At 43.9% G+C, this 17,254-nt stretch overlaps 1 protein-coding gene across 4 annotated transcripts in view; it reads right to left on the reverse strand.

The window, feature by feature from the left end:
* grk5l (G protein-coupled receptor kinase 5 like) overlaps positions 1 to 17,254 on the reverse strand; it is a 29,244-nt gene that overhangs the window by 3,060 nt on the left and 8,930 nt on the right. For 2 of the 4 annotated variants that reach the window (XM_061671430.1, XM_061671431.1), the window contains exons 2-13: positions 8,678 to 8,773; positions 8,454 to 8,566; positions 3,887 to 3,964; positions 3,680 to 3,777; positions 3,458 to 3,550; positions 2,437 to 2,500; positions 1,803 to 1,943; positions 1,515 to 1,705; positions 1,108 to 1,145; positions 696 to 785; positions 410 to 618; positions 184 to 321 (exon numbers count right to left, since the gene is read on the reverse strand). In XM_061671430.1, the coding sequence (XP_061527414.1) occupies positions 184 to 321; positions 410 to 618; positions 696 to 785; positions 1,108 to 1,145; positions 1,515 to 1,705; positions 1,803 to 1,943; positions 2,437 to 2,500; positions 3,458 to 3,550; positions 3,680 to 3,777; positions 3,887 to 3,964; positions 8,454 to 8,566; positions 8,678 to 8,773 (1,349 nt within the window). Of the gene's footprint in view, positions 1 to 183; positions 322 to 409; positions 619 to 695; positions 786 to 1,107; positions 1,146 to 1,514; positions 1,706 to 1,802; positions 1,944 to 2,051; positions 2,287 to 2,436; positions 2,501 to 3,457; positions 3,551 to 3,679; positions 3,778 to 3,886; positions 3,965 to 8,453; positions 8,567 to 8,677; positions 8,774 to 17,254 lie in introns of those variants that run through there. The other 2 variants (XM_061671433.1, XM_061671432.1) reach the window with 2 other exon arrangements.

Here is a 17,254-nt window from a genome sequence, read left to right on the forward strand (position 1 = left end):
GAACATATAAAAACCTATCCTTTTACCCCTCCGACACACTTTAATTTTGAAAAAAACCCAAACATTTAAACTTAGTTAAAAGCTCGCTTTAAAAAAAAAACAACAACAACCAAAAAAACAGATAAGCCGAGACACGAACGACGAAGTGCGTGACAGCACCAGCAACACCGTATCACCACTCACGTCAGGCACAAAAGGAGGCTCCACTATTCCAGCTTCCAGCCTCTTGAAGTTGATGTTTTTGAAGAAGGCGTGGGCCTTGACGCCTGCCGCTCTGTCCCCCTGGCAGCCCAGCCTCTGCTTCGGGTCTTTGGTGAGCAGCTAGGTGAGTACGAAGGAGCGACGAATCGCTACATTATATCCCGTCCGTCCAGTCCGCATTGGAAACCTCTTTGAGTCAAGGCCTCACCCTTCTGCAGATTTCCTTGGTGTCCTCCGTGAACTTGTCGTTGTACTCTTCCTCTTCCCCCTGCACCCTCCTCTCCACCTCCTCCCGCTTCACTCGCTCTTTGCGGGCACGGAAGGGCGATCGCCCCGCGGTCATCTCGTACACGAGGCAGCCCAGCCCCCACCAATCAGGACTCATCCCGTACTTTTCATTGTTGATCACTTCCGGAGCTAAACGGGAACAAAGAGGTCGTCAGATGAGCGACTTTGCACGTGTGACCGGAGATGTCGGTCAGATTGAGACTTACCCATGTAGCCCACGGTGCCCACTCGTCCTCGGATCATCTCCCCTGCAGGCACTTTAATGGCAAGGCCCAGGTCAGAAATACGGATGTGTCCTGAAGTACAACAAAAACAAAGCTAATGCTCTACTTATACAACTGACATGGTCGCAGCGAGACAAAACAAAACAGAACGACAGCGCTGTCCAAAAGTCTTACATCGTCATTGGAGATTGTGATAATTATTTCTCTCCTGATATCAGAATACAAACATCCATCTTTTGTCCTGTGCCACGTGTCCTCATTAAGGTCGCAGGTGAGCTGACTTTGGACGAGGCTGGAGAGCGGCTAAACCGACCCGCAGACAAACGAGCGGAATACAAAAACTAACATCAACTACACTGAACACTCAAAACTGAAATCTGAGCTTAAAACCCACCGTTGTCATCAAGTAGGATGTTCTCTGGTTTCAAATCTCTGCAAAAAACAAAAAAACACGTGACTTCAATGAAATATGTTCTGCTCATTTCAACCCGTTCGAGTTGTGATCAGCAGTATAGTCATCACAGGCACGAATGTCAATGATGATTGTTTTTCTTATGATTATTTGAACTTGAATGTAATTCTTTCTCCACGGCGGAATGATTATGCAAGTATGGAAGCGTGTTTTGGATTTTCTAATCCGAACATGGTCAAAAATGAACCTACGGGATAAAACACAGTATCCGCAGAGGTAAATGTCTTTCAGCAAGTTTCATTGCGACCAGCTGCTTCAGGCTTAAATTCTCGACGGATATTTAGATAAACTTCTGAACACAACATCAAACGCATTCTTTAGATTGATACCTGTAGACAATGGATTCCCTATGAAGATGCTTGAGACCGCAACAGATCTGAGCAGCATAAAACTGGACCCTGTCTTTGTCAAAGCCTGGCGTGCCCATGTTGTAGATGTGAAACTTTAGGTCACCACCATTCATGATGGTCAGCACCAGACAGAGAGCGTCTTTGGTCTCGTACGCGTACGCCAAGCTCACCTGGAGACCAGGGAACGTGTTCAGTGGGTTGAAAGTGGCTTGGAGTTGGTGCACAGGAGCCAAAGCAGAGAGCACTGGCTTTGGAACGTTTACTCACAACAAATCTACTGTTAACTTTCTCCAAGATCTGCTTCTCGTTGAGGGCCATCGACTCTCCTTTCCTCTTCTTTATCCTCTTCTTCTCCAGCTTCTTGCAGGCATACATCTTTCCTGTAGCTCGAACTTGACAGGCGCACACCTGAGTGAGACAAACCAAAAGTACATCGCACAACATGATTCACATTGCAAGCCATAAACAATAAATGCAACATCAGCTTATTTTATGGACAAAGGTACTGAGACACACCTAGGAAATAAATTTGGGTTAGTCTCCCCGGAATCTCACCAAGACATCTTGAGCAATTCTATGCTTTCAACTTTGTAGGAAGCGTGTTGTGGAAAGCCCAGCAAGGTCCATTAAAGTCTGTTTGGATGAGTTTGGAGTGGAACGATCCATCGGTACTCTCAAACACCTTTGGGATTTCTACAGCAAAGACTGCGAGGCAGGCCTTCTCGTCCCGCCTCAGTGACATCCGACCTCACGTTCATTTCCCACAAATCTTCCGGAAAGTATCTCCAGAATAGTTGAAGCTTGTATATTTTGGATTTTTTCTTTTTTTTTTTTTTTTTTTACCTTTGTGGAGTCTCATTAGTGTTGCCCATACAGCGTATGACAAACCGGTTTCTCTCACCTCTCCAAATCCTCCCTTCCCCAGCACTCGGTACTGTCTAAACGTGTCTTTCGTGATTGGTTGCCTGACAAAACACAGACACAGGAAAACCCATTAATACATGCTCATATAGCGTATTATTGATTGGGGCAGAGATATGATCTGCAGAACTCAATTCCATCCTGAGTCTGTTTCCTATGCACGGGGTGGGGCCTCTCGCGTGCAATTTGACTTCCCAGACAACGGATATGATCAAGGATGCTCTGAGAGCCTGCTGTTTACTCGGAGCTGCTCGCTCTGCATCAGAGATGTTCCTGCCAAGAGTGATCAACTCCTATTAGGAGCTTCCACAAGTCAGCTGTTGCCTTGTAAAACCTGCTTGTCGCATCTGGCACTTTTCTCTTTACAGGTGGCCACATGTTGTAGCCCTGTTCTCTTTTTGGATGTCCATCTGTTTATTAGTTAGCAGGCCAATTCCTGATTTAGGGAGAAAGATGTCCAGATTTGATTTTATTCATCGAAGCTGTTGCGTTTTGATGCTGAATAGAGGAACGCTTTGAGGCTAACTTGAGTAGCTCCCACTTCACTTTCAAAACAATTTGACAGTTGATCAAATGGATAAAGACACGCGACATCATGAATAATAGACTGACATAAGAGAACAATTACACTAAGGCGACAGGTGGGAATTTGAATTGTTTTGTTTTATGTAGAACAAATCTAAAATGAATGGAATCGGTATACAGTGGACCTCATTCGCAATTTCACAAATTTGCAGATTTTTGGGGCAAACTATCCCGCTATGTGGGGGGGGGGGGGGGAATCACCTATTCACAATTATCTGTAATATGGAAAAATAAGTCTGAAAATGACGGTATTTGTGAAATCTTCATGTCTCCATTCTGCATGATATTTTATTGTATTGTCGCCTGCCTTTAATTGAGACAACTCATGGTTACTGTTGGCCATAACCAGAGCAAAAACAAACAAATAAAAAAAAATAAACAACAAGATAAAACTAGTGGTCCGCTTAACCACTGACCTCTCCAGGATCTTCCACTGCAGGAAGCGGTCAAAGTACATGCTGTTCTCAAAATCTGCGAACGGCGCCCCGCTCAGGTAGTCGTGGACGGCTCTGCGTCCAAACACAACGGGTAAAACAAATACAACAAATAAGCCGGGTCTCGATACACTGCACATGTACAACGGTCAGGTGAGTCCAACAGAGAGGCGAGGGGGACATCAAGATGGAGGGGTGACTCACTTGCGGCAGTTGCTGAAGATCTCCTTACACGGACTGAGCTCGAGGTTCTCTCGGCACTGATCTGCGAAGACCTCTGCGATGTCCACACGCTCAGGTGACTACGTCAACGACATGCATCGAAAATACTTGTCATCACTCCTCCAACAGGGCAATATTAGTCTCCACATTTATTGTGCACATGGAAAAAAATAGGGGAAATTAACTGACTTGTTTGGAAAGAAAGGTCTTGATAATCTGGTCCCCTCTGCTTTTTCTTTTTTCATCAGGCGTCACCTCGTAATCTTCCTGCACGAGCAAATAATTCGCATCATCGTCAACATCCAGAGGATGCGTTCCATCATGCCGCAAGTTGCGAACAAGTCGGTTGCGTGAAAAATTCACGTATTCGTGACATGAGACAGCCTATCCGAGACTATCCCAAAGGCCTCAAGGTAATGTGGGAATCAGTCCATTCTTTTCTAACATCTAAACAACCTAAAATCCCAAGAGGCTTATTCATCCATTTTCTCTACTGCTTATCCTCACCGGGGTCACTAAGATGAGGCCAATGTCAGGGCACGTACAACCAAACAACCATTCGCGCTCACATTCACACTTACGGACAATGTAGTCTTCATTCAACCTATCGTGCGTGCTTTTGAAATGCGGGAGGAAGCCGGGCTTCCCGCAGAAAACCCACGCAAACACCACACAGGAATGTCGGAGCCCGGATTCCAACCCTCGGCGACAGAGCTGTGGTAATTGTACTAACCGCTTGAGCACAAGTTATTTTTTTGTTATGAGTTGGTAGAGGTTGGCACGGTGGGGCGCGTTGCTCGAGCGTCTGCAAATCAAAGATTCTGAGTTTGAATCTCTGCTCAGGCTTTTCTGCGTGTAGAAATAAATGGACGGATGGCAGAAGCTCAGTTTTATCAGAACTTTTGTTAGGGACTCGGCTTCGCGACGTAAGGGTTGCAAGTTCAAGATCCGCTGTGAAAAAGCTAAGGACCCCCAAAACAACTGCGATGAGTTGCTACTGAGATACAGGTTCCAAAATGCCCTGGAGCAAGGCACCGAATCGCAAATTGCTCAGAGCACCAACACCATTCAAGTCCCATCTGGTTTGAAATATTTGTATACTGGATTCTGTATGTTAATCTAACTTAACTCCCCCAAATAATTTCTTTGCAAAATGTGTGGAAGAAGAAATACACAATGTTCTTGAAAGGCTAACACAATGTCCTCGAGTGTCTCTTTTGGTCTCTTAACTCAACATTAACTGACACAGATGATTGGAGAAAGCATGTATTATTTCTATTTAAGAAGCTGGGAAAAGAGGGCTGTTTCCTCTCTGAAACTGATTATTCAAATAGCAATGCATTTGCAGCGACTGTTTTTCTCAATGTCTTCATGTCTCAAAAGTATTCTCCGTCAATCGATTGTCTGTTGTCGTACTCGAGCGGCTCCGACGACCGGAGAAGCCCTCGTTGTATGGTGCGGTGCGATTCTACACGACCGCAAACTTGACAACGCCGCACAAAACCACAATAGAGAGTATTGTTGTTGTTGAGTATTGTCCATCAAATTATCTCCTCGGCACATCGATTCCGACCTTTTTGATGATATTTGGGTTAATTGCTGTGGTGGCGTGGCCGCGGTTGACTCAGTCAACTGCCGCTGAGTCACTACGGGCCATGAAGAAGAAAAAAAGATGTTAACCTGCTCCTTGAAGAGACACAAGCGCAGCGCTCCCACTAATTATAACGACTCAATTAACTGTAATTGTGCAAGGGTGAATTTATACATTTGTATCAATTGTTTCGATGACATTTTACAGTCGGACCGTCAAAATACGTACATATGTCAATGTGAAACTGGTATGTGGTGGAGAAAAGGTTCAGACCGCTGATCTAGAGCGCGGTAGACAAGCCACTTTTTAATTGATGTAACTCCAAAGACGCATTCGGTATTAAGCGCAGTATTCGGATGAAATGACTTTTATTGGATGTATTTAATACAACCGCACTTTAAGTGTAGCCGGAGCGTTCCGCACGCCCCGACTGGCTGTCTACACCCTGCCTCCACTACATAAAGATTTTCAAATATAAAATGTGCTTTGTCTTTTCCATTGATTTCAGTGACATTCACAAGTTTATAGAAAATTAACCAAGATTTCCATGTCAGTAAATCATGCCTTTTTGGTGATTCTGTGTTCATTTAAAGCTTACGCGCAGTGGGTGTGTCATAAATCTGGACGGGATATGAAAGGTGTGCAAGTCTAGGCACTTATATATATATATATATATATATATATATAAAAAAGACTAACGCACAAACAGGAAAATATGGCCCTAAATGCGTGTGTGCTGCTGTCACTCTCACCGCAACATATGGCCCAGTTGGCTTTGTGTCATTACATATGCTGTCATTCACGCAGACACGCACGTCTGCTAAAGGCTCCACATAGTGAACCTCTCAGAGACATGAAAAGCACTCTGACGCATTTCAGAGTGAGCACTTCTAACTTTCCACGAGAAAAAAGCAACAAGGCACCCAGGCCGCGCGCTGGCCCGACACCGTCTTTCAGTGGCTTTTTCCCCCCAACAAGGCCCTGTGTTGCCTGGCAACCACACAGAAAACACGGCAGGATTCCTCGAGGTCCTGGAGTGTCACACCAACGTCACCATCTTTCCACTATAAAGCGCACGCACACACACGCATACATACAGCACATACGCACATAAGCCTGGAGATTTAGGCTTTAAAAAGCAGCAGCGTCACTGACACCTCGGAACACGGCACAAAGGACATACAACTCGTATACACTGTCCACGGCCGAATTATTAGGTACATCTGTCCGCGAGATGAACAACATACGACACAATGACTAAAATTAAGGCACGTTTGTTGTAAAACGTTTATTGCATCATTTTCAATGATTACATTGTTAAATGAGGCATACAACTTCATTCACTTGAGCAAATTGTACCTCCACCTGACCTCAACGTCACTCTCAAATGTAATCATTTACATTGTAAGAGCTCACCAAATGGAAAAGACGCCCCGTTAACCTTTTGGAAGCAAGGGGAAGGGTTCCAGCACGCGTGCGCGCCCTTTCTCGTGGAACCGCTGAGCACAGTCCTTCCTCAGCCGCACAAACTGGAAAAAGCTCGCTCGCTTCCAAATGGCCAAGCTTTCCATATAACCAAGTTTCACGTGTCGAACTAAGTTTCCTCCTCAGATAAGAGCAACAAAGTGATTTTACTGAAGAAATACAAAGGGTGGTGATTAAGCTACATTAAAGCCTCCTGACTGCACCGTCCATCCATTTTCTGAGCCGCTTCTCCTCACTCGGGTCGCCGGCGTGCCGGAGCCCATCCCAGCTGTCATCGGGCAGGAGGCGGGGTACGCCCTGAACCGGTTGCCAGCCGATCGCAGGGCACATACAAACAAACAACCATTCGCACTCACAGTCACGCCTACGGGCAATTTGGAGTTTCCAATGAAGGCATGTTTTTGGGATGTGGGAGGAAACCGGAGCACCCGGAGAAAACCCACGCAAGCACGGGGAGAACACGCAAAGTCCACACAGGCGGGGCCGGGGATTGAACCCGGGTCCTCAGAACTGTGAGGCTGACGCTCTAACCAGTCGTCCACCGTGCCGCCCTGACTCCACCGGTGTGGCCTTGTTCATTGACTTGAGGCCAAGCACCTGCGCATGGTTATAAGCGCTCAGGTCCGCTTCATTGTGAGTGGAGTGGGAATGTAGCGCTCCCGGTCTGTGCAGAATTAACTACATGTGGGATGACTGCATTTACAGTGGGTTAACCCACTTTTATGGCGGTGACAGAAGGAGGGGGAGGGATTTGTGTGCTTGTGCAGGCGGTGTATTGGGGGCGGATGCTGGAATTGGACAGAGTGGTGTGAGAAACAATGCTGCCTTTTTTTAGAGTACAGTACAGTGTTATTTTTTTTCCCAGCTCTTTTGCAGTAATTGAAGTCTTAAACACCAAAAACTAGTTTGTGGTAGTACCAATACGAGGGGCGTTGCGTTATCGCTCTTCTGATCGTCAGGCAACCTCACCATGACGACATGACTCCAAGAAGTTGCCGCATCACAAAAAGTGAAAGTCTGGCATGCCAACAAAAGTGATGCCATTGGTCGCCGTGTTTCCACTCTCAACTTACGCAACGGCTGGGTTTAACTTTTTTTTTTTTTTTTTTTTAATTCCACACGTTAAAAGTCTTAAAGGTCCCCTTCCATCCTCGCGTCCTTCGCAAGAGTTTGATGGCAGGGGATATTTATACTTACTGAAGATTCGCTTCATTTGTGCCACATTGATATGCTCCTCCCACTTCGGGGGTCGCGGGCACCCTCGTGTCCGGCGAAGGTTTGCTGTGAAGCGGCTACAGCCAGCACGACAAATCACCCCTGCTGATTCCTTTGTTTTTTTTTTTTCTCTTCCTAATTTTTAACACCCATTTCCTGCCCCCGCACCCCACGAACCCTTTGCGGCCGGCGACGAGCGGTCACGGCGGCCAGCGCAACGCCCGTCTCCCGTTACGATCATCGCGAAACACAAAGTTGAAAGGATGTGGATGAAAATAAAAAGAGATGGCTGATATTTTGAGCTCGTCATTCCCTCTCTATCATTGGACTTGGTACCCGCTCGGATGATCATCGCTGGCGACAATGAATCAAGCGTCACTATTTCATCCACCACTCTTACATCATATGTGTGTGTGTGTGTGTGTGTGTGTGTGTGCGTGTGCGTGCGTGCGTGCGTGCGCCTACCATTGCATCCAGTAGTTGAATGCAGCGTTGCAGTTTTGGTCTGGTCTCGCAGTAAACTCGGAAGAGCTGCCTTCCGATAGGCTGTTTCTCACAGATGCTGACATAGTCCTTCTCTACAAAGACAGAGAAACACGATACTTTAAAACACTGCCAGACACACTTTTGTCCCACTCAAGCCAGCGAGCACGCGCGCGCACACACACACACACACACACAAACCATACCAATGCTGTTGCCCAGCTCAGTGCACTGACTTATGTGGGGAAAACGAAGGATCGCCTTCCATTTTTTGCTCCTCCCTTTCCGCTTGCCTCCTCCACCTGTAGCGAGAGCAAAACGAGTAGTAGTAGTAAGTGGAGAAAAACTAAACTCCAAATTGACGATGACCTCTACAGACAAAGTCGTTGTAATTTTAACCAAGAGTTAGTCAGGGCTAGACCCCGAAACCTTTCTGAAATCCTTCAACAATACTCGCACTCTGTTTGCTGTGGTTGACAAGCTCGCAAGCCCCCCCCCGAATCAGATAGATCCAGAACACCTAACAGCAGATAAATGCAATGAATGAATGAATGCTTGTTCATTTAGTGACAAAATACAATCCATCAGGTTAAATATTTGCACAAATCAGTAAAATGCTAAAATGATACTACATCTGAAGCCACCCAGGAAAAACTCTGTTACCATGTCGGAATTTGATACAATTGACCCAGAAAAAAATGTCGAGAAAACGGTTCTGCAGCTGAAACCATCAACGAGTTCTCTCGACTCAATACCATTTGACTTTTTCAAAGCTATTGCGAAGTCTGTGCTAGCTGATTTGGAGCAAATAATCAATTGCTCACTTCAGTCAGGCGAGTTTCCTAAAGCTCTTAAAGTAGCTGCCGTTAAGCCTCTGCTAAAAAATAGGTCTCTGGACGCTTCCGTGTAAGCAAGCTATAGACCCATCTCAAATCTCCCTTTCATAGCCAAGATTGTTAAGAAATTTATCAATTTATTTAACTTAAATGGACTTTTTGACAAATGTCAATCAGGGATCTGAATTCGTCACAGTACAGAATCTGCTCTTATCAAAGTGCTAAATGATATAAGGTTGAAGACTGACTCGGGAAAGGTGTCAATTCTGGTCTTGTTGGACCTCAGAGCGGCTTTTGATACGGTAGATCATAATATACTGCTGAACAGGTTGGAAACGTGGGTAGGACTAAATGGAACAGTCCTTAAATGGTTCAGGTCCTACCTGGAGGAAAGGAGTTATTTTGTAACCATTGGAAGTGTTCAATCTCATCGAAGGGCAATGACCAATGGGGTCCCTCGAGGGTCAGTTCTTGGACCCCTCCTGTTCAGCCTGTATATGCTACCCTTGGGTCAGGTTCTCCAGAACTTTAATTTTGCTATTTTCTTCAATGAACCCACAACAAAACGGAGATAATTGTTTTGGGCAATAAAGAAAAGAGAATTGCTGTTAGTAAATACCTGGAGTCACTCTCTTTAAAAACCAAAGACCAAGTCCTCGGTGTTCTGATAGATTCCGACCTGACTTTCAACAGTCATGTCAAACCAATTACTAAAACTGCCTTCTACCATCTGAAGAACATATCCAGAGTGAAGGCGTGCATGTGTCAAGCAGATCAGGAGAACCTCATCCGTGATTTTATCTCAAGTAGACTCGACTATTGTAATGGTCTTCCTACTGGACTCCCTAAAAAGGGCATTAAACAGCTGCAGCTCATTCAGAATGCTGCAGCTCGGGTTCTGACCGGAACAAAGAGGTCAGAGCGTATTACTCCAATTCTAAAGTCTTTAAACTGGCTTCCAGTCAGCGTTAGAATAGATTTAAAATTTCTGCTACTGGTCTATAAATCGGCGGCACGGTGTACGACTGGTTAGAGCGTCTGCCTCACAGTTCTGAGGACTGGGGTTTAATCCCCGGCCGCGCCTGTGTGGAGTTTGCATGTTCTCCCCGTGCCTGCGTGGGTTTTCTCCGGGCACTCCGCTTTCCTCCCACATGGTAGGTTAATTGAAGTCTCTAAATTGCCCCAATGTGTGAATGTGAGTGCGAATGGTTGTTTGTTTATGTGTGCCCTGCGATTGGCTGGCAACCAGTTCAGGGTGTACCCCGCCTCCTGCCCGATGACAGCTGGGATAGGCTCCAGCACGCCCACGACCCTTGTGAGGATAAGCGGCTCAGAAAACGGATGGATGGATGGTCTATAAATCACTAAATGGTTTAAGTCCTGAATACACGAATGAAATGCTAATGGGATATAAACCCAGCAGGGCTCTGAGATCGACAGACTCGGGTCAACTAGTGGAGCACAGAGTCCAAAGCAAACATGGTGAAGCGGCATTTAGCTATTATGCTGCACACAAATGGAAGAAGTTGCCAACCGAAGTGACGTCAGCCCCGGGTGTGCATGCTTTTAAGTCCAAGTTAAAAACTCTTCTTTTTTCCCATGCTTTTTAGAGCATTTCCACTTTTAAATGATATTTCTTGACCTGTACGCTGTTTTAATTGTATTTTTTTCTCTCTTTGTTTTAAATGTTTATCAGCTGTCCCCCCCCGTCCCCCCCCCTTCCTTTGTTTTGAAATGTTTTTAATTGTGTAAAACACAGGACGTTACCGTCTCTATGAAATGCGCTATAGAAATACATTTGCTTTGCTTTACTTTGCTTCTTAGTAGAGTGCAAACGAAGGCCTGCCGGCTGCCAGGAAAGGACGACAGTGAGCGAGAGACGGGGTGGGGTTGTTGCAGGCTCTCCATTGAATGAAATCATAGTCTCAGCTCGTATATATAATTTATTGATTACGTTGTACTTCCTCTCTCAGTCTCTCGGCTCGCTGACGACTTTTTCTCAGCAGCTTTTCTGAGTGGAAGAGTGTGTGTGTGTGTGTGTGCGTGTGTCCACACAGATAGAAGCCTATTCCGACCCTCTTACTTCCCATCAGAGGCCACTACATGACGAACAGACTGGATTCCACTGCTGTGAATAATCAAGCATCAGCTTCCTTCTGCATCACGAACTGAAATGATTTCCATCCACGTCGATTTAATCTTTAAAGACAACTTAGTCATTCATGACTGCAGTATTAGTGGTCAATCCGTGGATTAATCATGCCATCACTTAACAGTTTTTTTTTTGTTATTTTCCCGCATTAACCTCATTCCCAGAAGGGATATAAGTACAATCGTGACTACTTCTTATCAATTACAGCTGTTACGTCCAGTTTCTTGTTTGCCTTTTGATTGATATCTTGTCTCACGAAGAAGCCGAGAATTTTCTTCAACTGCGAAGCGCAGTGGAAAACGACTGCGAGCGGCTCGGCCGCAATATTGCGAGCATGAGAACAGGAAAAGCAATGACAAGCAAACATCTTTAAGTCATAAGGCTGGAATGTGAGCGGCACCACGTCATGCTGGAGCCTCCGAGGGAAAGCTTCAGCACTTTTGTCTTCGCATTACCGCCTCATCCTCCACTCCTCTGCTGTTCCACTTCATCAGTAATTCCTCTGTTACCTCCACCGAGGTGGTCGTGTTTTCATTAGGTTCCTTCGTGTTGTTTGTGTGCAAGTTCCCGTCTATAGAGCTTGATAAAGCCATCCATTTCTTGTTATACTGCTTGTCCTCATTACTCTGAAAACATGGTCTGTCTAAATATAAGAAATATATATTTCTTTTGAGAGGATTCAGACTAGAAACAAGGGAAATTATTTCCCACGCAGTCAGAGAATTACAGTTGCTAAGATTTTTTGAAATAAAACAAATATGCTGGCTGTCCAGACGAGAGAAACACTGTACCTTAAAATAAGTGGAAAAATACTGATACCAAATAAACTGAAACCTAGCTCTGAATTCTTTTTTTATGTCTTTTTTTTTTTTTTTTTTTTTTTTACTGAATATGAGGGAAAATATCTTAAAACAAGTCCAACTTAAGCTAAGAAAATATAGCGTCCATATGGTGTACTTTCGCAAGACCAAAACATTTTGAATACATGAGACAGTACTGTATTTCATTTTAGAAGAGGTGCACTTTGACGGGGGAGTGTGAATTAGTAAAATGACTTATTGCTCTAGTTTATTTGCCACACATGATGACAATGAAGACGATGATTGTAGTTAGAGCAGACAAACAGTTGCACTTTCACAATTTCACTTTGATGACCAAAATTTGGAAACGCAGTTTTAATGCAGCACGTGTCCAAGTAGAAATGTAGACGACCCAGCTTCATCGCATTCGAGAAGAGGTCATGTGTCCCCAGACAAACACCAAGCTTGCATGTATTAATAACTGAAATCAAAATATCCCCTAAGAGAATCATTAACTCGCACCACCTGCTACTCATCAACATTGTTTCATACGCCATCAGCTATAAGCAGCCACACTCACTGATTTAAGCTCCTGGAAAACAGTTAATAAAGGAAGTTATGTTCCACATCTGTGTGCCATACTGCGTTCCTGTGTGGTCAGATAATTTGATTTCCTTCAGTGAAACTGTGACGTCTGTGCAGTGAGAGTTAATCCCCACTTGCTGCCACCGATCTACAACCCCAATTCCAAGGAAGTTGGGACGTTGTGTTAAACAAATAAAAACAGAATACAATGATTTGCAAATCATGTTCGACCTATATTTAATTGAATACACGACAAAGACAATATATTTAATGTTCTAACTGAAAAACTTGATTGTTTTTAGCAAATAATCATGAACTTAGAATTTGATGGCTGCAACACGTTCCAAAAAACGCTGGGACAGGCTCATGTTTACCACTGTGTTACATCGCCTTTTCTTTTCACAACATTCAATAAACGTTTGGGAACTGAGGACACTCATTGTTGAAGCTTTGTAGGTGGAATTCTTTCCCATTCTCGCTTGATGTACCGCTTCAGCTGTTCAACAGTCCGGGGTCTCCGTTGTCGTCTTTTACGCTTCATAATGCGCCACACATTTTCAGTGGGTGACAGGTGTGGACCGCAGGCAGGACAGTCTAGTACCCGCACTCTTTTACTACGACGCCACGCTGTTGTAACACATGCAGAATGTGGTTTGGCATTGTCTTGCTGAAATAAGCAGGGGCGTCCGTGAAAAAGACATTGCTTGGATGGCAGCATATGTTTCTCCGAAACCTGTATGTACCTTTCAGCATGAATGGTGCCTTCACAGATGTGTAAGTTACCCATGCCATTGGCACTAACAGAGCCCCATACCATCACAGATGCTGGCTTTTGAACTTTGCGTCCATAACAGTCCGGATGGTTCTTTTCCTCTTTGGCCCCGAGGACACGACTTCCACAATTTCCAAAAACTATTTGAAATGCGGACTCGTCGGACCACTGAACACTTTTCCACTTTGCGTCGGTCCATCTTAGATGAGCTCGGGCCCAGAGAAGATGGCGGCGTTTCTGGATGTTGTTGATAAATGGCTTTTGCTTTGCATAGTAGAGTTTCAAGTTGCACTTACGGATGTAGCGCCAAACTGTATTAACTGACATTGGTTTTCTGAAGTGTTCCTGAGACCATGTGGTGATATCCTTTACACATTGATGTCGGTTTTTGATGCAGTGCCGCCCGAGGGATCGAAGGTCACGGGCCTTCAATGTTGGTTATCGGGCTTGCCGCTTCCATGCAGTGAGTTCTCCAGATTCTCTGAACCTTTTGATGATATTATGGACCGTAGATGATGAAATCCCTCAATGCCTTGCAATTGTCCGTTGAGGAACATTGTCCTTAAAACTGTTCGACTATTTTGTCACGCCCCATCTTCGCTTGTGAACGACTGAGCGATTCAGGGAGGCTCCTTTTCTACCCAATCATGGCACCCACCTGCTCCCAATTAGCATGTTCACCTGTGGGATGTTCCAAACAGGTGTTTGATGAGCCTTCCTCAACTTTTTTGCCACCCGTCCCAGCTTTTTTGGAACGTGTTGCAGCCATCAAACTCCAAGTTTGAAGTTTGAACATTAAATATCTTGTCTTTCTCGTGTATTCAATTTAATATAGGTTGAACATGATTTGCAAATCATTGTATTCTGTTTTTATTTATGTTTAACACAATGTCCCAACTTCATTGGAATTGCGGTTGTAAAAATCAAGCTCTTGGAGACCATTTTTGGAATGGCTATAAAACAAATGACTTCCTGTGGATGGTCACCATTATCTGAAATAATTGTAGTAAACATGGGTAACCCACACTCCCATTCAACTTTTACACAATGGCGTTTTGGGGTCTATCCAAGTTGAAAAAAATCCGATCTCTGGTTTCAAAAAAGGAATTTATTTCCATTTTTTCGCACTCCTCAATGCCTCGCTTCATTGTGACCCGAAACCTGTAAACTTGAGGATGTTCCTTTTTTGTGTGTCAAATAAAGGTTGCATGTCAGCATTGGGGCCTAATTAAGAGAAGATTGCCATGGATCAGTCGTTGTCTGGTCTTATGGCTTTTGACCTCAGATGATGAAGTGACAAAATACTGCGAATGTTTCTCAACTAAGCCGGTTATTTATAATTGTCATGTCACTTTGTGAACTGCAGAGACAACTGTGCCACACACTGTTGTTTTTAAAACAACAAGTTCCCAATTCCCATATACACACAAATAAGCATTAATGATTCAAACTTATGGAACAGATTATTCTATCTGTGCATGTTGTGGTTTGCTATGAATGGAAAGAGTTCAAATTCCCCTTAACATTGTTTGTTGTGTTAATCTGATATACATCTGCTCCCTACAGGGGGAACTATTCAGGCAGGATGCAACAAATCAGGTCGAGAAAGCAATTTGTAAAACAATGGTTCATATCACTACATTGGGAAGGCCTTTTAAAAGTGATAAAAATGATTGAAATGCATTCATTCAATAAACTTGCTGGTATGGAAAGCCCATGTCCTCTGTGAACCATTTTTCCCTTGCTTCCAGGATTCATACTGTATATTTATTTGTTTTATAAAACAGAGCTCATGCTCTCAGCATCCATCACTTACACAGCAGCAGAAATATACACTGCACTGAGGCTTTGCTGTGCGCAGGCCCATGTCAGTTTAATTTGTTCCATACGGCCTGTGTGGTCACTGCACTTTATTTATGTTTCCCCTTAACATCTCTGACATCATCAAGGCACGTCAAGTCGAGAAAAAAAATAAGGTTCAAGAGGGAAGGACATCCTCCTGGTGCAACACTTGGAGGTTACCGGTATGCGAAACATGTATGTGTGTGACTGTGGTGTGTTTTCTTTTCAAAAAGCAGAGCAAGCCCCCCCCCCCAAAAAAAAAAACAATATTGGTAGAGTGATTCCCAACCAGGGTGTGCCGTGAGAGATCTGTACCCATACGGTCTAGAAACCAAAAATCGGACAGAAAATCGAAATCATGCATCTGTAAAGACACATTATGTGTCACCTTTGAAATGGCAGAACCGCAACTCGTCCCTTCCAGTGTCCCGTTTGGGCCTCCAATCCAGATCCGGCCATATGAGCGCACAGTGTTGCCAAACTTTAAGGGGGAATTTGCAATTTAAAAAAAAAAAAAGTCATTTTTTGTCATATTTGTTAAACCGGTCATTGTGACTTGACAGTGCTGTCGTACGTGATAAATATGATCTGTTCATCAATCCATCAGCCATCTCATCTTGTGCCTCGAATGTAATATATTTTATTTATTATTTTCTAAAGTTAATAAAACAAAAAACATAAGCCTAGATTGAAGATACAGTCTATCTTTTCAACATACATTAATTAGCACATGGCTCGTAATGTCTGCATCAGAATGTGACGTGTGCTGTGTGTGGGTGCTGCACAGAGGTCACCAGAGAAGGTAAACCTCTCTGAGTCTTCAGCGCATCTGTACCAGCCTGATGTTTTCTTCACAAAACACCTAACGAGCCAAGGCTTATTATCTAGTTCTCACACATTCTCACATCGCCTCCTTTGCCTGAATTGTGAAATGTCGCTCTCAGAGTCGAGTCGCAGCCGGGTGGTCAGAAAGGTAGCAAACACAGTGACCAAAAGCAGCACCGCGACACAAACGCCTTTGTTCTCGCAAAGTCTTCCTTTTCCTGCCCCTCCACCAAGTCCAACTGTTCGTGAGATGGAAACCTTTTGCATGAGAGCTGAAGGGCGTTTGGCAAAAAGATAACCAACAGAACCGGCCGATTTACAAATATTTAAGATTATTATTATATGATTATTTATATTAGGCTTTACACGATCAGGATTTTTGGGGCCGATCACTTGCTCAAAAAAATTACATTGACAGTAAATAATGTATCTTTGTTCATCTATTTATGCCAGTGAGGCATACTGACAGACAGAACAATTGTATGGTCTTCTATTAGATGGCAAGAAGGACATACAGTAATTAATGCATCCACTTTTTGTGACATCTTTGTTTGTTGGTGTGCCGTGAGATTTTCCAATTGTAAAATATGTTCCTTGGCTCCGTAAAGGTTGGAAATCACTGCTCTAGTCAGATCGTGTATTCTAATCAGTCAGGTCAAACCAACATTGCAACATGACAGAAATAATGGGTGCTAACTTACTGTAATTAAATTACTTTATTTTTAATGAAATGACTTCACCCACACCGAAACTTTAGAGCATAATTCGTGTTGTCTGTCCCACACCGCCGATGTCTTTTTTTTTTTTTTAAATAAATAAATAAATATATAAATATAATAAATAAATTAAATAAATAATTTAAATAATTTTTAAATAACTTTATTGGCCGTCAGATATTTCCAATCTACATCAAAAGACACGCGACAAGGCTAAAAATAAACCAGCTTTTTGGATTCAAATATACTGTGCAC

This window comes from Phycodurus eques, chromosome 3 (assembly GCF_024500275.1).
Source record: "Phycodurus eques isolate BA_2022a chromosome 3, UOR_Pequ_1.1, whole genome shotgun sequence".
Classification (NCBI taxonomy): Eukaryota; Metazoa; Chordata; class Actinopteri; order Syngnathiformes; family Syngnathidae; genus Phycodurus; species Phycodurus eques.